This window comes from Carassius carassius, chromosome 37 (assembly GCF_963082965.1).
Source record: "Carassius carassius chromosome 37, fCarCar2.1, whole genome shotgun sequence".
NCBI lineage: Eukaryota > Metazoa > Chordata > Actinopteri > Cypriniformes > Cyprinidae > Carassius > Carassius carassius.
In genome coordinates, this window is record NC_081791.1 from 20,173,281 (window position 1) to 20,198,994 (window position 25,714).

General features: G+C 43.4%; 1 protein-coding gene across 12 annotated transcripts in view; it reads right to left on the reverse strand.

Annotated features, from left to right (window-relative positions):
* The window catches only part of camta1a (calmodulin binding transcription activator 1a), a 381,282-nt gene that overhangs the window by 181,623 nt on the left and 173,945 nt on the right, over positions 1 to 25,714 (reverse strand). For all 12 annotated transcript variants that reach the window (XM_059528089.1, XM_059528095.1, XM_059528090.1 and 9 more), the window contains one exon: positions 19,563 to 19,630. In XM_059528089.1, the coding sequence (XP_059384072.1) occupies positions 19,563 to 19,630 (68 nt within the window). The remainder of the gene's footprint in view (positions 1 to 19,562; positions 19,631 to 25,714) is intronic.

A 25,714-nucleotide genomic window follows, 5' to 3' on the forward strand; every position in this document is an offset into this window, starting at 1 on the left:
AAAAAAAAATATTCTTGTAACAGCAAAGCTCTGATTCAGGGATTTAAATTCTTGTTATCTGGCAACTGCTCTCAAGAAAACTCTCATAGTGGAGTCGCGTAGAGCAGTAGTTCTTTTGGGAAATTATGCTTTGATTTGAAATATTCTATATTCCCGAAATTTTCAAATTTTACAACGTCGTCAAAATTATTCCGATATTATCGCTAATATTCGATATATCGCCCAGCCCTAAACTGAAATACTTCTTTATTAATAATAATAATAATGCTCAATCTCAGGAGAATACTCTAGAGCATTTAATCTCATTGCTGTAAAGGAGAACCGAGATTATCAAATTTGTGGCACCTTTCACGTGATGATGCCCAGCACAACACACACAACACAACACAACACAAAGAGAGAATGATAAAACAGACGTGGTGGGCAGAGGTAGCTAAGACAGTGGCATGTGAAACCAGGAGGAGCAGAGGATTGAGAGATACAGCATATGAGGATTCTGGAGGAGTATAATCATTTAGCTATGCTATTGTGTATGTGCATGTGCTTCCACCTCTGAAGAACAGTACAGTGGCTGTTTGGAGCTGACAGGCCGCCAGTGTGCTGTGCACCGGTGAAGAAGCACTAATTGAATTAAGTCTTTATTATTACACTGCAGTGGCAGCACTTCTCCCCATTTCGGCCCGCTTGGCTGACACTTTCTCCTTGAACACCTGCTTGACATCAACTTTTCTTTTCAGCTTAATTATTCAACCATCCCCTCATTCAGTGGGCCTCCTCCTGCAGTCTCCCCTTACACTGCCAGCATTAGTGTTTACACTTGGTCACGCTCCTTTAATTGTGCCCGAATTTCTTCAGGTTAACCTTTTTGCTCTCTGCCCATTGGCACATGGACAAATGGCATGCAGAGGCATTTCCTGTGGCTGCTATGTGGGCAACAGTTTGATCTCTCTGCAACAGAGACTATACCGATCTTTACTGAAGCCGACTGGAAAAGCTTGATTCCACTCTGTGATTAGCTCACAAGCAACATTTTAAAGGGAAAGTGTAGCAATAAATAAAAATTCTCTAATTATTTGCACAACCTCATGTTGTTCCAAACCTGTAGGACTTTCTTTCTTCTCCAGAATACAAAACAAGATATTCTGAAAACTATTTTTCTCCATACAATCAAAGTCAGTGGGGTCCAAAAAGAACACTGGACACCACTGCCTTACAATAAATGGACAAAACACACGTGCCACAGAAGAAAAAAAAAGTCATACAGGTTTGGAACGACTTGAGGAATTAAAATTTTTTTGGGGGGTCCTATACCTTTAAGAGATCAAATAAACTGAGCATGAAGCTTGAGATTGCGCCCATGCTCATTTCTGGCCAGGATATGTTTCCATAAACAGGCCCTAAACCATTTAACTGACTCAAGTCTGTCAGTCTCCATCTCAATCCATTCTGACATTCTGCATTTTTTCTGCACTCTCTCTCTCACTCTCCCTTTTTACTCTGTGTGTAATGTCCCCTCCCTTCTTTAAACCACATCCATCATAACTCAGCCCATCTCCATTTGACTCACACGCTTTCTTCTTATCGACATGTTTCCATTTTCCTCTGCTTTATCCCTCCATCATCTTCACTCTCTGTCCCCTTTCCATTTTTCATCCACTCTCTTTCTCCTCCAATTGACTTGTCTGTCTTCCTCTCTGTCCTCGTTCTCTGTACCCTTCTCTCTCGCGCTCTCTATTTTCCCATCTTCCTCCAGGGTGTGAGTGGCTCTTGCCCAGGGGGCCAGTGGGTGGCAAGGTTGCCCTTGGTCAGGCCCCAGGCTTGGCAGCTCTTTTGTGGGGCATTGTGTCCTCTCAGGTCATGTGGATGGATGGGGGGCGTTGACGTCAGTCTGGATAAACTTCAATCACTCTACCTAGGGAAGGTTACAGAGGTTTTGGCTAATAGGCAGAGCAAACATTCAGTATATGTGGCCTTCAGACTCAAAAACCTTCCCGCATTATGGCTTTCATCCTCTGCTGCTCTCTTTAATTTTGGTTCAATGATGAACACAAATGCTTTAGAGATAGCAACAAAAATGGGCACACTCTTACAAATAAAAAAAATCCAACTGACAGAGCACTAATTTAAGTGTTGCTGTGGAGTGCATGTTCATTTACTTGAGTTGTTGCAAATGCAACTTGCTGTTAGTGTGGCTGGGACTGTGTGCCCATTTGTGTTGTCATAGCTTGGGTCCTTATTCTGCGCTGGCGGTGCTTCTGTAGGTTTTAATCAAAGCTGTGTTTTTGGAGTGCTCTGCTGTGAGCTGTGCTGGAGTGGATGCTGGGACAAGGAGCAGGGAGGAGCAGGAAAACAGTAAGAAATAAGAGTGAAATAGAAAAAGAGAGGTGTATTGCATAAAGCCATGAGGATGGCAAACAACAATGTCATTGAAGGTCCTCAGAAAAGAGCCACTTATTGTTTTATAGCTTCAGCGTAGGAAGCTCGAGCAAGCTGTACCCAACTTCTCTCTTGTTTCATCATCCACTACAGAGCCATAAGACATTCAAACACAAGCACAGACTAACCAATATGAGATTAAAGCCCAAGACTAGACTAGCTTCCCCTGAGAAGGTCAGGTAAATTGGTGTTTCACAGACATACTTTGTGATTTTAATCCCATCTGAATCAAATGCAGTCTGAGTTTTTCTTACACAACTCCCAGTAAAATTACAGAGCAAATTACCTGATATTTTTGGCTAACTCAGAAGTCCTCTGAGAAATCTAATCCTTTTTTTTTTTTCCTTCATTGAACACCATTTTGCTAAGTATTTTAGATAAAATGACAGTTGGTGATTCAAGCATTGCTGGCATCCCATCTGAAGTATAAAGAGAATAAAATAATTAGAGAGTCAATCATATATATAACATTTATGAATAAATAAATTTAATAATTAAATAACATTTTAAAATATATAAAAATCACAAATAATTATTTTAAATCGTCATAATTTTCAAAATCATAAACAAATCTCACCAAAACCAAACTTTTGAATGGTAGTGTATATAAAAAATATGCTACATATACAGTATAAGTTTTTATTTTAAGGTTTTATTTTACTGGGTTTCATGATGTACGCACTCTCAGAAAAAAAGGTACAAAAGCGGTCACTGGGGCAGAACCTTTTCAAAAGGTACACTTTTGTACATTTTAGGTACTAATGTGTACCTAATATGGACTCTTCAAGTACAAAGGTGGACCTTTTGAAAAGGAACAGTCCCAGTGACAACTTTTGTACCTTTTTTTCTGACAGTGTGCAACAACAACAACTAAAACACACACTGTAATCTTAATAATAATAACAGATATCCCGATCCTGTTCAGACCAGCATATTAAATCAAAAATGCTCTATTTTAATAATTCAGGTCTTGTTCTGAAAACGAGTCTTGTCCGTTTAGTGCTTAATATGACAGTTGAGGTTACTGGCATCTCTTTAAATTAGCATTAAAAGAATAGTTCATTCAAAATGAAAATTCTGCCAGTATTTAATCACCCTAACGGTCTTCCAGACTCATATAACTTTTTTTTTTTTTGGGACAAAAAAGGAAATGGATAAATTACACCAAACACAAACCCCAGCAGATATTTTAAAGATGTAGAGTAACTCAAAACAAAACCGAGCTGGATATAAAATAATGCCCATGGATATATAGCTTGCTTTCTTCTAAACTCCTCAAACAAAAAAGATCTGATGCCATGAACTCTGCAAATCCAGTGATTAGTTCTTCCTCAAAAGCGTTAACTGTATTCACTGGGTATCTTGTAAACAATATATTTCTAGGAGGACTGGTACCTTTGTCCTATTTTCAGTCAAGGACTAAGGTGTGGGGTGGCAATAATGAGAGAACAGCATTGCTGGATCCCTTCCAGAGACATATGACGTAAACCTGAGGCCAGCCAGCATAATGCATAAAGGATAGGTGCTTCAGCTCACCCTTAAACATGATTGAGACTAGATGAACTAGATCTTGAAAGCAAGTTTGTCTATAAATCATCCAGGACCTCCATCTGACATTAGCTTATGAACAAAGAAGCTTGAAGGGAGCTACCTGACAAACTAGCATCTGTTTACTTAGAACGAACTAAATGATACCTACTGTGAACTTAAATATAGTTCAAAAGAAACAACTCCTTAAGATGTTTGTAGAGACTGTCCACTGACACTCAGAACACAAGAATTAGCATGTTCAGTCTTCTGATGTTCAGTGCTAATAATCGTATTTCTCCAGTCTAGACTAAAGAGTTTCTCATTAAAGGAAGTGTGTATGTGATTTTGTGTGTGTGTGTTTTGAAAAAGCAGTGAATCCCGGATCTTTTTATGCAGTCAGCGCTGCGGGGCTTCAGCCGAGCTCACCTAAATCACAAGGCAGCTCCAGCTTTCATTAACACTTAATGCAGAGCTCTCCTTTTAATAGAAATGGAAAAGGAGGTGGCCGACAGTGTAAATTAAAGTGCGGTGTGCTGGAGTTTTCTGGGCTTTGACAGGTATGGCCTGAATTAGCTGTAGTGTTGTTCAAGTGGCCAGTGTGCAAGCGGTCTTATTGATTTTAACCATTGTTGCACTTCCTGTCTGAAAGGGAATGTTCATTACAGCAACCAAATGCATCAATCACGGCCCTCTGGCCTTGGATTATTTAAAGACACAGCACTGAACCTAAGCAAACCATAATAATCATGAAGAAGTTATTTTATACACTACTGGTTGAACTTTTATCAGCCATAACTCGAGTCTTCAGTTTCACATGATCCTTCAGAAATCATAACATGCTTTTGGTGCTTAAGAAACATTTTCAATTATCAGTGTTGAAAATGGTTGTGCTTCTTCATATCTACATTTATTATTCAGCAACGATGCATTACATTGACCAAAAGTGATAGTACAGACATACAGTACAGACCAAAAGTTTGGACACACCTTCTCATTCAAAGAGTTTTCTTTATTTTCATGACTATGAAATACTATGACTAATACTATGACTATGATTTACACTGAAGGCATCAAAACTATGAATTAACACATGTGGAATTATATATGGAATTATATACCTAACAAAAAAGTGTGAAACAACTGAAAATATGTCATATTCTAGGTTCTTCAAAGTAGCCACCTTTTGCTTTGATTACTGCTTTGCACACTCTTGGCATTCTCTTGATGAGCTTCAAGAGGTAGTCACCTGAAATGGTCTTCCAACAGTCTTGAAGGAGTTCCCCGAGAGATGCTTAGCACTTGTTGGCCCTTTTGCCTTCTGTCTGCGGTCCAGCTCACCCCTAAACCATCTCGACTGGGTTCAGGTCCGGTGACTGTGGAGGCCAGGTCATCTGGCGCAGCACCCCATCACTCTCCTTCTTGGTCAAATAGCCCTTGATGCTTTCAGTGTGACTCTACAATTTTCATAGTCATGAAAATAAAGAAAACTCTTTGAATGAGAAGGTGTGTCCAAACTTTTGGTCTGTACTGTAAATGTTACGAAAGATCTGCATTTCTAGGTTATTTTAAATAAATGTTGTTTATTGAACCTTCTATTCATCAGTGAATAATAATAATAAAAAAGGATCTTGGTTTGCACAAAAATATTGAGCAGCAAAAACTGTTTTCAACATTGATAATAAGAATCAGATGTCATTAGTAATTGAGCACCAAATCACATTATTCAAATCATTTCTGAATGTGACACTGAAGTCTGGAATTAATATATAATACAAATATCATAAAATAAATTACATTTTAAAATATATTTAATTTTTTTTTAATTATTTAAAATTTTAATATCCACAATATTACTCTTTTTAATGTATTTTTAATCATGTACAGCCTTGGTAAGCCTAAGACACTTCTTCAAAAACATATATATTATATTATTATATTATATATATATATATATATATATATATATTATATATATATATATATATATATTCCAAACTTTACACCGGTAGTGTGTATATATAGGTTAATCAAAGTTTATTCCTGTGTTTGTATTGACTTCATCATGCACAAATATTTTCTTTCAGTGCATTTGTTGTGGTTCTCTCTAGTGCCTGATCTCTTGGTAATATGAATAGAATATTCCTTCTGTCTTATCACAAGTTTGGCTCGATCTTTACATGTTTTTTCTGTATGTACTGTATGTGCCTGAGTGTGTGTGCCTGTGTATATGTGTGTGTGTGTGTGTGTTCAGAGCCCCAGGCTATGCCTCCATACATTTATGGCCTACTGCTTAGCTATTACACTCTCCATGGCCCATTGACCTCTGCCTCCCTTGTCTCACAAGCCTGGTCTGCCCAGAGGCTGAGTCAGTTCCTGTAGACTGGTGCCTCTGAGCTGTTGGCTTCCACCGGGAAGGAGGAGGAGCAAATGACATACTGCAAGAAAATCACTTAACCACATACCCCCTCTCATAACCCTTGAACCTTAACCTTCACTCTGCTATGACCACAAGAAAAAAGTGTGGCTTTTAGTCAAAGCACAGCTGTCATTTGCCTCTCTCTTTCTGCCTCCCTTTTAAAAATATCCATGCTAAATGAAAACCACCACATGCTGATAAAAAAAAATATTAATCAAACAATTTCATCCCTCCTTATGTTCACTGTTGAAAATAATGCAATGCTTCTTATAGATATCTATGAACCCTAAACTTGCAAAAGACCACATTAAATAGCTTAACATGCCATTTCTTTCTTGTGTTTATGTCACACCCAGGGGCTGGCTATGCTTTAACTAAGCCACACCCCTTCTCAACTTCCACCTCGAGGAGGTCCCCAAACCCGACCCAATGGCCAAGCAACACGAGAACAAGTAAGTGATAAAACAATCTTTATTTAAATATTTAAAAATAGCTTAGGGAATAGGGAAAGGGCAATTAAAACTAAACTCTGACTCGGCCCTCCAGATGGGCTATGGCCGGGAAGAGGTCAGGGAGCAAGGGGGCCACGGGGATCCGGGGCGTGGGGCTCGGGCCCCGGCCTGAGTCTTAGGTATCCGTAGCGCCCTCCTTCTTCCTCCTCTTCGCTGAATACAGCTCACGGTAAGTACTGGTTCACTCAGTTCGTTCTCGAGGTGCCCACTCTCTTTCTCTTCCTCCACAGGCAACAGCTCTTCGCTGATTCCAGCTCACAGTAAGTACTGATTCACCCAGTTCGTTCCTTGGGTGCTCACGCTCTTTCTCTTTCTCCACAGGCAACGGCTGGGACACACAGGCACAGTTAGTTCAGCTTGGTTTTGCTCTCACCTCTTCGCTGATTACAGCTCACAGTAAGTACTGGTTCACACAGTTCGTTCCTTGGGTGCTCACTCGCTTTCTCTTTCTCCACAGGCAGCGGCTGGGACACACAGGCACAGTTAGTTCAGCTTGGTTTTGCTCTCACCTCTTCGCTGATTACAGCTCACAGTAAGTACTGGTTCACTCAGTTCGTTCTCGAGGTGCCCACTCTCTTTCTCTTTCTCCACAGGCAGCGGCGTAAGTACAGGTTCCCTCAGTCTCTCCTCGTGTTACCCACTCTCTCTCCTTTTCTCTCCACAGGTATCAACTTGGGCACAATAGCACAGTTAGTTTGCTTTGAATAGCTCTCACCTCTGGGCTGGACACAGCGTACTGTAAGTACAGGGTTCGCTCTATTCCTCCTCGTGTTATTCACTCTCTCTCTCCTTTCCTCTCCACAGGTATCAACTTGGGCACAATAGCACAGTTAGTTTGCTTTGAATGGCTCTCACCTCTGGGCTGGACACAGCGTACTGTAAGTACAGGGTTCGCTCTATTCCTCCTCGTGTTATTCACTCTCTCTCCTTTTCTCTCCACAGGTATCAACTTGGGCACAATAGCACAGTTAGTTTGCTTTGAATGGCTCTCACCTCTGGGCTGGACACAGCGTACTGTAAGTACAGGGTTCGCTCTATTCCTCCTCGTGTTATTCCCTCTCTCTCCTTTTCTCTCCACAGATATCAACTTGGGCACAATAGCACCGTTAGTTTGCTTTGAATGGCTCTCACCTCTGGGCTGAACACAGCGCACTGTAAGTACAGGTTTCCTCTGTTTCTCCTTGTGTTACTCACTCTCTTTCCTTTCCTCTCCACAGGTATCAACTTAGACACAAAACACAGTTACTCTGCTTTGGATGGCTTTCACCTCTGGGCTGGACACAGCGTACCGTGCTATCTCCGGAGATCTGAAGCACGCTCACAACATATACTGTACTGAACTAGGCCAGGACCAGCAATCTCCTTGTCCTCCCACGCCGAAGTGCGTGAAGGCGGGGGTTTATCTGACAGGACACACGGCAATACACAGCAGCCCACAGCAATATACAACACCACGTCAAAATTATAGGTTTTCACAGCACGAAGACTCACCCACCACACTCAGTGTACGGAAAGGACACCCGTCTTCCTTCACTTCGCTTGGTTCGGATCTGGCGATGGAATATGCGGCCTAGCTAGTGATGTCGTCGTTGCGACTACTTCAATAAGTATTCCTTCGGCTCTCCCACCACACTATATTAGGGGTAGGGCCACCCTCCTCCTCCTGGAGAGATCTACACAACGCCAGGTCAATATACAGGGCACTTTCGACTGGCTCTTAGTACTCACATCAATGCCACTTCCAATCCCCTTTTTCACGTCGTCTCAGTTCGCCGTATAATCTGTTCACTTCTCAACCTTTAAGGTTCGCGATGTCTTCACAATCATACAATTCCAGCCTGAGGGAGAGAGAGAGTTAGACAGCTACCAGCAGCGTACCAAGACGGGCACAACCCAGTGCTTCACACACACCAAAGAGAGCTTCCTAGACTGTGAAATAACTTGGCCTTAAGTACTGCCTTGTCCAGCGTATCCTCCAATCACCAACCGCTGTCCCTAACTAGGCACAGGTGCATCGAATTCCCTGATTTTCCTTCTTACGGCGCTACCGGAAGTTCCGGTGTTCTGTTTTTCCGGTCCGGGCGGAAACACTTCCGGGCGGAACCAAACTTCCCGAATTTTGGTTCCGCCCCTAAAGATCGTCACCTTGTGACATCCTCCCCCGCCAATCCGTTCTAGTCCCTAGAACGTCCTCGGGCTGTCCACTCCCCATAGCGGGCAGGGGGTCGGCCTCGGTTCTCTCGCTGGGATCGTCTCACTGGTGAATCGGGCTCAGCTTGTTCAGGGGCTGCTTCTGGTTCTCTCGGGGCGATCGGGGGTGGTGCCACCACGGGTCTCCCTGGTACCACAGCCCAACCTTCAATCCAGGGGGCCGCTGGTACAGGTTCCGTGGGGACTTCTTCCACGGCTTCAGGGTAGTTAGGGCATGGGCGAATCATGTTCCGGTGCACCACACGGTCGGGGCCTGACTTCCCTTCTGGCCGGATGGTATAGACCGGCTGCCCCGGCCTCTGCTGCCGGCAGACTACATAAGGGGTGGCCTCCCAACGGTCACTCAGTTTCCCCTTCCCCTGCCGCCGATTATCTCTCACCAACACCCTCTCTCCTGGCAGTAGAGGGGCTTCTCTAGCAGTCCGATCATACAACCGCTTACTTTTCTCTCCTGCCGTCTGTATCCTTTTCGACACCTGCTCGTAGGCGAAATGCAAGCGCTGGTGATGGCGCCCCACCCACTCCGTTACACTTGCTTCCTCTTGGTCGGCTATCACTCCTAGGACCAGGTCAGTAGGCATTCGTATGTGTCTGCCAAACATCAGGTAAGTGGGAGCGTAACCCGTAGTACTATGTATACTGTTGTTATAGGCCTGTAGGAGGTTTGGCAAGGCACTCACCCAATCGTCCTGCCGTTGTTGGTCCAAGGTCCCCAGCAGCCCCAATAGGGTCTGATTGAATCTCTCACAGCCGCCGTTCCCCTGAGGATGATACGAAGTGGTGTGAGTTTTCGTGCAACCGTACAACTGGCATAGTTCTCTAATTACCCTGGACTCAAAGTTGGCTCCTTGATCGGAGTGCAGAAACTCCGGACATCCGAACGTCTGGAAGACGGCCCGCCATAAAACTGTAGCGGTGGTGGTTGCAGTCTGGTCGAGGGTGGGGACAGCCCAAGCGTACTTTGTGAACAAATCCGTTATTACCAAGATGTTCTGGTAGCGATCTCGTGGTCGGCCCAGTGTCAAGAAGTCCATAGCCATGATATGAAGGGGGGCCTTCGCATGGATGGGTACCATTGGCGCTCGGACCTCCCGCCTGGACTTAAACAATATGCATCTCGGGCAAGCTTGAATTAGGGCGTGCACCGATGCCTCTAGCCCGGGCCAAAAGAAGAATCTCCTAAGCAGGGACACGGTCCTCTCCTGTCCCTGATGCCCCAACTGGTTGTGGTACGCCGAAACTAAAGCCGTTACCTCATCTGCGGGTACCACGATCTGGCGTACTTCTTCGCCCAACTTCGGGTCACTGACCCTTCTGCACAAAACGCCATCTCTCAGCTCCAGCCTGTCCCATTGCCCCAGCAGCCTCCTCCCAGTATCCGTCTGGGCTAACCTCTCCGCTGGCGTCAGCCGTCGGCCCTGTTCCAGCCATTCTCTTACCAGCCGCACATCTTGATCCCTGGCCTGTCTCTCCCTCCACCGACGGGGATCCCATCCCCAGTTCTCAGGCACGGCCTCTTGTCTGCTGCCTGGTGCCTCTACTGCTCCTACCATATAGCCCTCCTCCGGGCTGGCCCCTCCGGGGCTTTCCGCTTCGGGCAGCCTTGAGAGGACGTCCGCGTTCATGTGTTCACGCCCTGGTCGGTACTGTAGTTGATAGTCAAAGTTGGCCAGTTGGGCCACCCACCGCTGCTCCACGGCTCCCAGCTTCGCCGTCTGTAAGTGTACTAATGGGTTATTGTCTGTAATGATCGTCACCTTGGCACCCCAGAGGTAGTCTTTAAATTTCTCACTTAGGGCCCACTTCAACGCCAGCAGCTCCAATTTGAAAGAACTATAGTTCGCATCGTTCCTCTCGGCTGGGTGGAGGCTCCGGCTGGCGTACGCGATGACCCTCTCAACTCCGTCCTGCCGTTGAGCCAACACCGCTCCCAGCCCGAGATTGCTGGCATCTGTATACAAAAGGAATGGTTTTGTGAAATCTGCGTATGCCAAGATAGGGGCCTGTAGCAGCTCCTGCTTCAATGTCTGGAACGCCGACTCACAATTTGCATCCCAGTCTACGTTGGGCGACCCCCGGCCCCGGTTACGACCTGTGCCAACCAGCAACTGATTAAGGGGTTTAGCAATTTTTGAAAAGTCCTTTATGAAACGCCTATAGTATCCCACAAATCCTAAAAAGGATCGCACTTGCCTCACTGTCCTCGGGGCCTTCCAGTCCTTCACGGCCGATACCTTTCCAGGATCTACGGACACTCCAGCCGCACTGACCACGTGGCCCAGAAAGTTGACTTCTCTCCGTAGTAAGTGACACTTATTGGGCTGTAGTTTCAATCCGTACTTCTCCATGGCCCGAAAGACTTCCTCGAGGTGCCTCAGGTGTGAATCAAAATCTGGGGAGTAGACAATCACATCATCCAGGTAAACTAATACTGACTCCATTAACTGACCTCCCAAGCACCGCTGCATCAGCCGCTGGAAGGTGGCCGGAGCGTTACAGAGCCCGAAAGGCATCCGGTCCCATTCAAATAGTCCAAACGGGGTTGTAAAGGCAGTCTTCTCCCGGTCTGCTTCGGCCACCTGCACCTGCCAGTAGCCACTGGCCAAATCTAGGGTAGAGTACCATGCCGACTGCGTGAGGCTGGCAAGCGAATCTTCGATCCGTGGCAAAGGGAAAGCGTCTTTCTTAGTCACGAGGTTCAGCTTACGGTAGTCCACGCAGAATCTCCAAGCCCCCGTCTTCTTTTGCACCAGCACTATGGGGGCCGCCCACGGGCTGCTGCTTTCCCTAACAACTCCTTGCTTCAGCATGCCTTGCAGGAGTGTACGTACCTCGGTATACAAAGTGGGCGGAATTGGGCGATACCTCTCCCGGCTGGGCCCTGCATCCCCGGTAGGTATATGATGTTGTACCACCTGGGTGCATCCGTAGTCTTCATCGTGGGTGGCGAACACATGCTGCCATCTCCGAAGGAGGGCCTGTAACTTCTGTGTCTGTGCCTGCTCTAAATCCTCCCCTTGTAACGACTCACCCGCCAGGTGGCTCGGCACACTCCTCTCCATACCACCCCATGGGGTGTCTACTTGTGTCAGGGCCACCTCGATGACAGTGGGGCACACCTGACGAAAACTAATATCCCTCTCTTCCCTTACTTGGTGGGATGTAACCGTTGTCAGACGGGCTAATCGTTGGTGCCGATGTAGTTGCACCGCGTATGGATGTACATTCCGTATCCTCACGGGGACTCTCCCCCGCCGGACCGTCGATAGTCCTCGTGCCACTTCCACTTGTGGACAATCCACATGGGGCTCCACCAGCACCCACTCTTCTGGGCCCGCTCTTCGGGGCGGTACTCGCGCCCACACAACAGCCTCACTTTTTGCGGGGACAGACAAAACAAAACGACACATCACTCTTCCTACCTCTTCCTGTTCCCTGCGGACTTGGCTCATTTGCACCCTTCGACAGTCAGCTACCACACACTCCCACTTGGGCCTCTCTGCAGGTGGTATCTTCGATACGGGCCTAGCCCGAAATAGCTCTTCCCAGCAATCAGCGAGGACATTCATGCCCAACAGGGCTCGATGTGCACCCAGACAATGGTCTTGCACGATAATCACACCTTTCTGGGGGACCATCACTCCGTGAACCTCTAGGTCCGTCAATCGGTAGCCAATATATGGGATGTCGAGGCCGTTTGCGCCCTTCAGAGTAAGCCAGGGGGCCTCCGCCCCTGGTGCCCCTTGTTTCCCAAACACTTCTTCGGATAAACTCTCAGCAAACAACGTCACTTGGGAGCCTGTGTCTACCAGGCATTGAATCTCCTTGCCGCACACTCTCACCTTCGCCACGGGGCTACGCCCAATCATCTGGCTCCTAGAGCCATATCCTCTTCCAGGGTCTTCTCGAGGGGTCCCGGCCACACGACCCACAGTGGCCGGCCGACCTAAAAACCCCCTTCTGACGCCCTGCGGGGCCCACACTGGCGGCTATAGTGACCTGGTTTGCCACAGCGGTTGCAGATGGGTCGCCCTTGCTCGTCCCATTCGAAACGGGGCCGGTTAAAGTGGTTCGGGCGCCTGAACGGCTCTCGGCCTCCCTCTGAGTACACTCGGTCTCGGGGCGCCGGCCGTGGTTCCTCCCGCGCCCGTCCTTGGCGCAATTCTCCTACGAGGGCTTTAGACAGTTCAGACATCTGATCGCGGACATCTTTCAAAAGTTCAGCCTTCAGTGCTTGCTTCCAGTCAGGGCCTCCGGGTTGTGCTGGTGCTACTTCACTGACAACCGCACACACTGGGGAACCACTCACCTCAGTCTCATCACCTTCCAGGGCCAGTGCCTCTTTCTTCAGATCTTCGAACGTAAGACCCGGGTCCCTTCGAAACTGGATACGTAGGCTCTGTCTCACCGGACCCTCCTTCAACCCCAGAAGAAACTGGTCCCGCAATAGAGTCTCTCCATCTCCCAACCCGTGGTCCCGACGGGTCTGTAGTCGGGCGAATTGCTCTCGCAACCTCAGGGCGAAAGCTCTAATCGGTTGGCGGGGGCCCTGCTTACAATTGAAGAACTGGGAGCGAAGGACAGCTACGGGGGTGTGGTCACCATACTGTTCAGTGAGGAACTGGAACACGGTTTGGGCGTTGGCTCTAACGGCTTCGGGGGCGGCATGCACCTCTCGCCGCGCTTCTCCATCCAGGGAGTTTAACACAAATTGAAGCCGCTGGGCTGCACTAAGGCCCTGTAGGTCGGCCAAGTACTCTAGTTGAGCCTTCCATTCAGACAATCGTACCTCGGATTCTGTCCCCCCATATTTTTGAATCCAGGGGCTCCCCATAAAAACGGGCATGGCACGGGGTTGGGCTGAAAGCCCCGCGTTGTCGGTCATTGGACGACCTTGGTTACTCAACTCGAGGTGGAAACCCTGCCGACTACGCCAAATCTGTCACACCCAGGGGCTGGCTATGCTTTAACTAAGCCACACCCCTTCTCAACTTCCACCTCGAGGAGGTCCCCAAACCCGACCCAATGGCCAAGCAACACGAGAACAAGTAAGTGATAAAACAATCTTTATTTAAATATTTAAAAATAGCTTAGGGAATAGGGAAAGGGCAATTAAAACTAAACTCTGACTCGGCCCTCCAGATGGGCTATGGCCGGGAAGAGGTCAGGGAGCAAGGGGGCCACGGGGATCCGGGGCGTGGGGCTCGGGCCCCGGCCTGAGTCTTAGGTATCCGTAGCGCCCTCCTTCTTCCTCCTCTTCGCTGAATACAGCTCACGGTAAGTACTGGTTCACTCAGTTCGTTCTCGAGGTGCCCACTCTCTTTCTCTTCCTCCACAGGCAACAGCTCTTCGCTGATTCCAGCTCACAGTAAGTACTGATTCACCCAGTTCGTTCCTTGGGTGCTCACGCTCTTTCTCTTTCTCCACAGGCAACGGCTGGGACACACAGGCACAGTTAGTTCAGCTTGGTTTTGCTCTCACCTCTTCGCTGATTACAGCTCACAGTAAGTACTGGTTCACACAGTTCGTTCCTTGGGTGCTCACTCGCTTTCTCTTTCTCCACAGGCAGCGGCTGGGACACACAGGCACAGTTAGTTCAGCTTGGTTTTGCTCTCACCTCTTCGCTGATTACAGCTCACAGTAAGTACTGGTTCACTCAGTTCGTTCTCGAGGTGCCCACTCTCTTTCTCTTTCTCCACAGGCAGCGGCGTAAGTACAGGTTCCCTCAGTCTCTCCTCGTGTTACCCACTCTCTCTCCTTTTCTCTCCACAGGTATCAACTTGGGCACAATAGCACAGTTAGTTTGCTTTGAATAGCTCTCACCTCTGGGCTGGACACAGCGTACTGTAAGTACAGGGTTCGCTCTATTCCTCCTCGTGTTATTCACTCTCTCTCTCCTTTCCTCTCCACAGGTATCAACTTGGGCACAATAGCACAGTTAGTTTGCTTTGAATGGCTCTCACCTCTGGGCTGGACACAGCGTACTGTAAGTACAGGGTTCGCTCTATTCCTCCTCGTGTTATTCACTCTCTCTCCTTTTCTCTCCACAGGTATCAACTTGGGCACAATAGCACAGTTAGTTTGCTTTGAATGGCTCTCACCTCTGGGCTGGACACAGCGTACTGTAAGTACAGGGTTCGCTCTATTCCTCCTCGTGTTATTCCCTCTCTCTCCTTTTCTCTCCACAGATATCAACTTGGGCACAATAGCACCGTTAGTTTGCTTTGAATGGCTCTCACCTCTGGGCTGAACACAGCGCACTGTAAGTACAGGTTTCCTCTGTTTCTCCTTGTGTTACTCACTCTCTTTCCTTTCCTCTCCACAGGTATCAACTTAGACACAAAACACAGTTACTCTGCTTTGGATGGCTTTCACCTCTGGGCTGGACACAGCGTACCGTGCTATCTCCGGAGATCTGAAGCACGCTCACAACATATACTGTACTGAACTAGGCCAGGACCAGCAATCTCCTTGTCCTCCCACGCCGAAGTGCGTGAAGGCGGGGGTTTATCTGACAGGACACACGGCAATACACAGCAGCCCACAGCAATATACAACACCACGTCAAAATTATAGGTTTTCACAGCACGAAGACTCACCCACCACACTCAGTGTACGGAAAGGACACCCGTCTTCCTTCACTTCGCTTGGTTCGGATCTGGCGATGGAATATGCGGCCTAGCTAGTGATGTCGTCGTTGCGACTACTTCAATAAGTATTCCTTCGGCTCTCCCACCACACTATATTAGGGGTAGGGCCACCCTCCTCCTCCTGGAGAGATCTACACAACGCCAGGTCAATATACAGGGCACTTTCGACTGGCTCTTAGTACTCACATCAATGCCACTTCCAATCCCCTTTTTCACGTCGTCTCAGTTCGCCGTATAATCTGTTCACTTCTCAACCTTTAAGGTTCGCGATGTCTTCACAATCATACAATTCCAGCCTGAGGGAGAGAGAGAGTTAGACAGCTACCAGCAGCGTACCAAGACGGGCACAACCCAGTGCTTCACACACACCAAAGAGAGCTTCCTAGACTGTGAAATAACTTGGCCTTAAGTACTGCCTTGTCCAGCGTATCCTCCAATCACCAACCGCTGTCCCTAACTAGGCACAGGTGCATCGAATTCCCTGATTTTCCTTCTTACGGCGCTACCGGAAGTTCCGGTGTTCTGTTTTTCCGGTCCGGGCGGAAACACTTCCGGGCGGAACCAAACTTCCCGAATTTTGGTTCCGCCCCTAAAGATCGTCACCTTGTGACATCTACTGAATAGTCTTGGATTGCATGGATAGTTTTCTCAAGGTATTAATGTATAAATGTCTTAATGTGGTTTACTACACTATGTGCTATTGCTGGTAGACTCTATTACCCTGTAGAAAACTAAAATGTAAATTGACATAAGAAAATGTACATTTAAATAAAATGTTAACTAGGGAACTAAACTAACTTACATTAAACTGCAATACATTTTTAATACCACTCCAAAACAAACCAAAAACTAATTTAGCTTTGGGTACTTGGTATATTATCAACTAAAATCACTCTTCATGTTTTAATAGTAGCAGTGTGTGCATTATTTCTGTGAGCCCTGGAGTACTTAAACTAAACTAAATAATAATAATAACAATAATAATAATAATAATAATAATAATAATTTTAATGTGGGCACACTCTTGTGTATCTGGTAAATCTGGTAAAAGTTTTTTTTTTTTTCCTAAAAAGTTCTTTCAAAAGTGCACAAGATCGCTTTAAAGTTGCGAGACAGACTATAAGCCACAAAATCTTATTCTGATTTTATGGAGTCTTTAAAGGACCCCTGTCTGGTCACCATTCTGGAATCAAAAAGCCCTGAGCGTGTGCCATAACTGCCGTTATAACAATCCACTGCATACAGTGTGCACTAGAGCTCCTCCCAATCTCCTTTTAGCCAGTGATAATACACATTACTGAGCGCGGAGCCTGTAATGAGTGAGCGCAGAGAAGTACACTTTATTCATGGGCTCATTTTTTTGTGTTGGAGATAAAAAGCCGACGGGGTGCTCTTCAACTCAACTCTAGCAATTACACAAGGAAATGTCTTATAATTGGCTTTTGCTTTATGTCCAGCCATTATCAATGTCCCTTACAGGCAGAGAGAAAAATTGGGAGGAAGTTGGAGTACTCAAAGTCCATTTACACATGAATTAGGATTGTTAATAGCGATGTGCAAAAAAATCTTTTCAAAATCAAGTAGTCTGTTGTCTGCCTGACTAATTTTTCTTATATGGACCATATATAAATATAGGCTGGATTTGGGGTCATCTGACCTCGATTGTCCCATTCTTATGGGGCGTTTATATAAGATATACTATTGTTTTCTTTTTTTTTTTAAATCTGGGCAGTTTTTAAGTTTACACTCAGTATTAAAAACGTGATCACGACTAACTGCTAAAACAATAATGCAATGATTAAAGACCTTGCAATGGCCATTAGATTGTCGATAACAAAGTAAGTGTCGACAAATTTAAAACTTTGACAGGGATATATCATGCAAACATCCCCGTCACAAATTACCTCACAAACTGACTAGTCAGTTGTGGGATGGAAGACAGAAATTAAGATATATACATAGAGAGAGAAAGAGATGACACTGTGTTTAATATACTATGAACAAGCATGAAAGATGGTGGGATCCCTCGTCAGCTTTGGTTTTGCTCTCTGCCGATGACACCCAGCAATTCCTATGTGCAGACTGTTGGAAAGCATGAGAGTGAGCAGTTTCCAGTGTCTGGCACTGAAGAGAAGGGACTCTGAGCTGTCTAATAGTATAAGATCGTCTCTCTAATTGGGAGAGAAGTGGGACTTCCTTCTGGAAGCAGGCGGGAGATGGAGAAAGCACTGTTCTGTTTCGACAAACTGGATAGAACAGGAGACTGGAGGGCTTAACCTGAGGCTAGGAAAACAGACTAAAGAAACACACAGACTTAAACCCTGTCACGTACACACACTGATACACAGTGTATGTGTGTCCACACTATAAGCTTCTTAAAATATTACACCATAAGAGACCTGACATTGTGCATCGGAGGATAAATTCAATGTAGATATTCCCAAAAATCTCCCCCACCTTCAAGTAACCTTCCTATTCTTATCTCTTTTTAATGATTGGTTGCATCTACTGTCTGTGCGGAGGGAGTTTTACTCTTGGTAATTGAAGACACTCTTACACTCTGTCCTAACCGGATGGGATACAACAAATTTACAGAGTACAGTATTTCTTTCCTGTTTGCACTGAAAGTGAACTAATCCAAAATACACAATCTGTTATATTTAATATGTAACAACTATGTGGAACAGAATTTTCAACCAATGAGATCACTGTGGATGGGGCCACATTCATTCATGTATGTATGTATATATTTATTGAACTGTGCAATTTATTTATTTTTAAATGTTTAACCCTTTTTTTCTACATTTCTAATTAGATTATGTAATTGTAAGAAAAAAAAATATTACTGGAGTTATTTAAAAAACAAAACTAATGAATACTACCATGATGTAAAAATACTACAAATACAGAACTAGACATTTTGTTGTTTTCTTCACATTACAGTAATTTGTTTAATCAAAAATGTATCAATTTATTTCGATTTTATGATCAAACACATCTTAGACATGCTCTTGACAGGTTTGATTATTTATGAAGTAGTCCCCCAAATCCTACTATCCCAGATAGGCTAAACAGTCAGTGTAGCCACAGCGGCAACCACTGTCCCCGTCTAACTCTGAGCCATCTGCATCAGCAGCGTCATTGATGCTGGATAAGTGACACTCCATTACACATCAAATCCACCACTGCTGACCTGGCTTACAGCCAATCCAGTGTATAGTCAGTCTATTTAAAAATACACAAATCCTACTCTTGTGAGGCTCGGGAACATGTAAATTCACCAGTGCTGCTTCAGAACCCAGGGTGAGTTATCAGCCATAAAACAAGATGACAGATTGATTCAAGTGCATGCGCATATAGATAAGGCTTCTCAATTTTGCCTCTTCAACGTCAGTCAACACCTACCATCTACTTCTGAGCAGCTAGACAGCTTTCAACTCACACCTTCATTTATTAGAGGACGTTTAATTTGCTGTTAGATATGAACACATTACCATCGCGCTCACAGAAGAAATGAGAGCAGAGCATTGAGCTAAGAGCTCTGCTAATAGGCTATTTGCAGTTATTAGTCCACATTAATAATCCATTACCTGTCAGGCTAACTCTTAAAAGAAGTAAAACCTTTTGAAACAGCCATCAATGTCCCCCAATATCAAACACCCAAATTTTAAGATAGCGGAGATCCTCGAGTAGGTTGTCGGGGAAACTCCAGCTAATGGCTTCATCTGAACATCACGGTGATAAAACCTGGAATTCTGGGGGGAAAGAGATTTTTTGATGGTCAGCTGACAAGATGGATGTTTTTACCTTGTTTTAGGGGATGTTGTCAACCATTCTTCATGCTTTTCGAATGTTATCAAGTATGCTGCAATTTCCTGTCAAACAGAAGACAGAAAGACAGGTAGGCGTTAAGGTTAGAGAATATCAACAGCCTTTTAACATGTGTGCATTAATAAACTGAAATAAATAAATTGTCAAGTGCACTCAGAATTAAATATACATTAAAATAAGTTTAAAAATGTCTATCTAAGACCATGTTGCATTCTAAACCGACTCGCGGGTTCAGGAACAGCACTGTGGAAATTGAATTCAGAGGATTTTGTGGACATAGTTGCTCATTCATAGTCTGAAGCTCACATTATATTAGATGAAGACGTGAATGAGATGAAAACCTCCTTACAGTGGCTGTTTGATTGCTATAACAAAAGAGAAATCATTTCTTGGGATGCATAACAAGCATGACAGCAGATGATGCGATTTCTTTTACCAATGTTAACCCAGTCATCACTGTCACCCAACAAAAGAGACAAGTGGATGAGTGAAACGTATCCCATCATTCCTTCACAAAGCTAATCATGGGAAATGAAAGCAGACCGGATACTGACAAGGAACCTCATGATTACCTGTGACAGCCAGCCATTCATTTCACACTGAGGGCATTTGTCAAACAAAGACAGCAGGAAATGTGGAGGGACACAAATGATGTTATCAAAAAGGAGTCCAATTGTTACTGATCTTAGCACATTGTTCTGGGTAAATTAAGATGAAATGGAATAAACAGCTTTAAGAAAAGATTTGTAAAGACTTGCCACAACACAGAGTTCAAGAGTGTTTGTGGTTAAAAAAAACCTTACTATTTATGTATTAGTTTCTGAGAGTTTTACATTAATGCTACATGCAGATCCAAAAGATTAATCACAGGTACATACTGTAGCAGCATAAAAGTGATCTACTTTCATTTCATTACTGTTTTAAAATTAATACGGCTTTACTTTGAAATCACTTAAATAGTGGTTCACCAAAAATGGTCAATCAATAAGCTAACATTCTAGAACATTATGTCAAGCAGTCTACACAATGTAAATCCATCAAACTACAATCAATTTCAATATTCTGAGCTTGACAAGATTTTATTTACTAACCTAATTAAACACTGTAAGCCTATCAATAATAGCCCAAGTTCTACTCAATTCCAAAAAACCAATGGTATTCAGTTGCCCTTAGGAGGTGTAGTTTATATTTATAGTCAGTAACTCTGTTTTAATCCTGTCACAGTTGGCAGAAGAGCCATCCTTCGAGGTACCAGGGTGCCAAGACTGGCAGTGCCCACACAGAGAACGCTGGAGCTGGTGATGGCCTGCAGGCGCTGTCTGAGAGATAGCACTCTTCTGATTAACGTTCTACCCTCCTGTCATCAAGGCCAGAGGGAAAGAGACAAGGACGAGAGGAAGATGCTGTGGAATATGACCATGGAGAAGAGGAAGAGAACCTCTCCATAAAAAAAAATAAAAAAAAGCACACACACACTTCCCATACAGATGAGATACTCTATTTTATTTTTCATAAGCTGCAAGCAGGATCTTCACAAATATAAACCAAGTTTTGCAGTAACTACACTTGCACTTAACTTGTTTTGCTAATTAAAAAAGAGAAAACTTGATCTTACTAAATGCTCATTTAAAACAGTTTGACCTTGAGGCTCATTTGAGATTCTTCTTCTTTATCGTTTTCCCATTAAAAGTCAACATGCCTATCTCAGAGCTAGGGGGATGAGCCGAGACGCTTGGTCCAGTAAATAAAAGGCAAACGTCGGCATCCCCCACCCACTCCCCAAACAGATGTCGAGGATTATTCCAACCCCTGATCAGCCATAAAGGTGCAATAACCTTACGGCGAAAAAAAAACCACAAACAAAACCAGAGAAGCCATTAAACAGCTGCGAGAAACAAAGTTTGTGCTATGTTATAATGAGTGGCTAGTTCTCTGTTGAGTTGATTTGGTGCAGATGCCAAGTTGTCAGTTTGTGAGTTGTGAGATGTCAGTTTTCCAATATGTTCAAAAGATTTTATATGTACACATATATGATATTTTGAAAATACTGAAAAACTTAAAGTATTTACTCACCACCATGCCATCCAAGATGTATATTATTTTTCTTCAGCTAAACAAAAATGTAAGTTTTGGAGGAAAAAAATTTAGGAATTTTCTCCATCGAATGCAAGTAAACAAGTCTCAATGTAGACCATTTTTTACAGTCCAAAATCTATATTTAGGCTGCTTCAAAGTAATCCACACAACTCCAGCCAACAAATATGGTTCTTTTCTAGTGAAACAATTAGTCATCTTTAAAAGAAATTAATAAAAAATAAATAATTAAATAAATAAATAAACAAACTATATAATACAAATGTTTGCCTTGGTCCATCTCAGTTTAGTTCACAACCTCTTGCGTGAAATATGCACGTTGCATGTCGAGAGTGACTAACATGACATTGTTTACAAGCAGAACATTTGTCAACTAGAACGATTATAACATTGAATTAAAATTAAATTAGAAAAGTTTCTTTGAGCCATTAAAAATATTTTTTTTTCTGCAGTTCTCTTGTTCACTTGAATTACATGGAGACAAAACCTAGAATGCTCTCCTCCAAAACTATAATGTCTCTTCGACTGAAGAAAGAAAGTCATATACATCTTGGCTGGCCTGGGGGTGAGTAAATAATAAGGAAATTCTCATTTTTGGAAAAACTATTTTGTGTGTTGACATGATATTTATAATATAAAAAAATAATGTATATATTATATAAATATCATGTCACTGCACCACATGAGATTTATAGTTTCAAGAATTTCCTTCTTTTGAGTTTTTTTATTTATTTATAATATAATTAAGATTTTATGATTCATTATAATACCATGTTTCTTAATGTTAAGACATTAAATCATAGAGGTGGCATGGTATTTTTGAAAGAAAAAAAAATCACATTGTTGTTCTACCTACCACATACAGGTTTGATTAAGTTAAAATGTTGCAAATAACCTTTATAAACCAAAAACAGTGTGCCACAAAGCTGCATGTACATGTGCCTGACATCTCTGTACTGCACTCCAGCTACAAAGGAGAAGAGGACCTTGACATTGGAGAGTCTGTAAAACCCATGTATCAGGAACTTACATCAGAAAAGCTGATTACTGAGAACCGTGTCTACCTGCACCTGTTTAAAACGCTCTTAATATGCTAAATGGTGTCACCTCTACAAGGTGAACTAGCACACATTAAACACTGCCACCTTTTTTCCCATGTCCTCTCCTGTTTCTGTCTCCATCTAAGGGCAACGCGTAAATGAGAACCTCTGATAGGCACCTCTCTGATTCAATTTTAAAAACGCTTCCCTGACAGGATACCAGACAACAGCGGCCTCAATTTTCACTCAAACTGTCATCCTCGACAGCAGCTAAAGCAAGAGGGTCTTTTGTGAATATAAGGAAACGTCTGGCAATTTAAAATAAAATATGACACACTTCCTTTGTTTCTGGTGTGGAAAATTGACACAATAACAGCATAATGCAAGCAAACACAATTTCGCCCAATCCTTCCATCCTTTTTAAATCAAGAGGAGACAGAGAAGCAGCTCTGATAAATGCAATTCCCATCCCATTTCTCTTGCGCACAAGACGCTGCTTGTATTGGCAGACATTTGATGAGGCGTTTGTTCCACCGGTAGTATCCGTGTCTCTGGATGACCCTCTGTGTGTGTGTTTATCATCTCTACCTTTTGCTTTTGAGTCTTAGATTGATGTTGGTTAGGAGAGGCATCGAAAGCATCAAAATTCACAGTTTGAAGTGACAGGGCTGATCACCTGAAACAACGACAGATATTCCATTAAAAGCGGAGATCGGCATCTCTCTGGCATTATCCCAGCATCCATCAGACACTTGCCTCTAAACACCATCCATACCGCATCTCCCTGTTCCCATGAGCCATTGAGCAATTGAGACTAAAAAGCTCATAGACAATCTCAGGGGAACGAACTCCTCTGAATACTAATACTCTATAAAATCTAACTGTCTTTGGGACTGTTTAATTTAAAGGTCCCGATGTCTCTTTTGAGTCTGAAACAAAAAAGTGACTTGATCAAATGGATTTATCATTCACAGCGTGACTTTTCATGGGTTGCGCATATGTCAACCTCATTCTTTCAGCCCACACTGTTTTCAACTAGCACTCCCAGACTTCAGTGTACTTCTCTGAAAAGAGTCTTAAACTAAAACACACTTTCAAGCTTTCTGCAGAATTCTACTCTGTTATAAAGGCACAAATAAGTCCTAGATATAGTGGAGTAAGTAAATGGGTTACAGAAGGCCTTTACAGTATAAGATAAATGTTCTTGAGAAACAGATGCGAGCACACAGGATATTTGCTTACTTTATATAGAACTGTATAAAATGATGATGCTTTCATTAGATTGAATAGTGAATAAACTGAATTCATGTACAATGGGGTCCAAACTTCTGAGACTAAATTGAAAATCTGGGATTCAAAATGTCATTTAAATCTGGAAGTAAACAAAGGATGCTGAAAATAAAATAAGATGACTTCATGTTGCACTATCTGGTGGACTTTTTGACACTTTACATGTTACAATTCTCAAACTTTTGTTGGAGTGCTTGGTGTCACACAGTATATGATTCTGACCTTGTTCTCCACTTGAGAGCAGGAAGTCTGTGCAGGAGGAGAAGATGGATACGAGGGATTGGGGGGCAGTATGAGCCTCTCAACCGATTCTATTCCCCATGATACCTTGTTCTCACTGGAAAGTGAGGTCATCTGATATTTCCTGCAGGGCAACCCATGTAACTGACCTGGCCAGGGCATGGTGCAAATGGATTTGAGGGAAACCGGGGGAGAGGATTGAACTACCCAGGCATCCCTTAGGGCGAATTGAAATGCAATTAGACATAGAAGAGAGTGATATGCAGGGAGTGACAGGAGGGAACAGGGAGATGATAGGATAAATGAACGAGTGTAGGAGAGGTGTGAGGGTATAACAGACGAACGAGAGTCAGCGGGGATGAGAAAAGGTCAAGGACTTGAGAAAAAGCTGTGGACCTCTGCATCTCTCACACAGCTCATTAAAAACAAGCACATCATTGTAAGGCGGTTTACACACTCCAGAAGATTGTGCATTAAGTGGATAAAATGGATAGGGTTCATCCTGACCTGTTATCAGACAACTCCTTTTATATCTAATAGCTACAGTTCACACTGCCCCAACCAACTCCCGAAAAAATAAATAAATAAATAAAAAATAGCACTGAAAGTTGTTGAATTTTCTTGGATCAACAAGTTTAGCCAGTTGGTGTTTGTTGAAAATCTCTGCATTCACATCATGTTGAAATTATCATAATAATCAGTTTCTGATTAATAAAAACCACTCACAACTTCAAACTCACACTATAAGAAAAACTCAGTTTATGCATGGAAATGAGTCACTTTATGTATTACATTCTGATGATTATTTTTCTACTCCAAATATTGCTGAGAATTTAAATGTAGGCTAAAAAAACGTACTTAAAATAAAATAAAATTCTGGATGAGATCATTTTATTAAACACGGCAGCTACAGTATAGTACTGCTGTTAAAGCATAACAAGCATAAGCACAAAACAAAATTCATCGTAATTTTACAATTGTACAACCTGTTATTATTGAAAACATTGTATAAAATAAGAAAAATCCAAAATAGGTTTTCACTTGTAAACTACAGATTTTTGAAAAAATAATAAATAAAAAGATATATTATATAAATAATTCACTGTACACTAAAAAGAGTTGCCATCACAACAATTTAACTCTAACAGCCAACTGTACAATTTTTGAAATGTTGTTTTTCGTTTAGATAACCTAAAAAGAATATTCTGTGTGCTTAAATAAAAATGTTTTCAAAATATAAGAAATATAATTTATAAAGATACCTTATAACATTCATTAAACCTACGGATACTTTTAAAAGCAAAAAAACAAAAAAAAAAACAACAACAACTGGAGTAAGTAAGAGTAAGTTTGAAAATATTCAAGAGGAATGTGAGTTCAGCCAGAAAGCCACAGAGGAGGAAAGAGAGAGCAAACAACAAAAGCACTCTGACTCCTGAAAGCTGCACTTGGCATCTGCTGGCA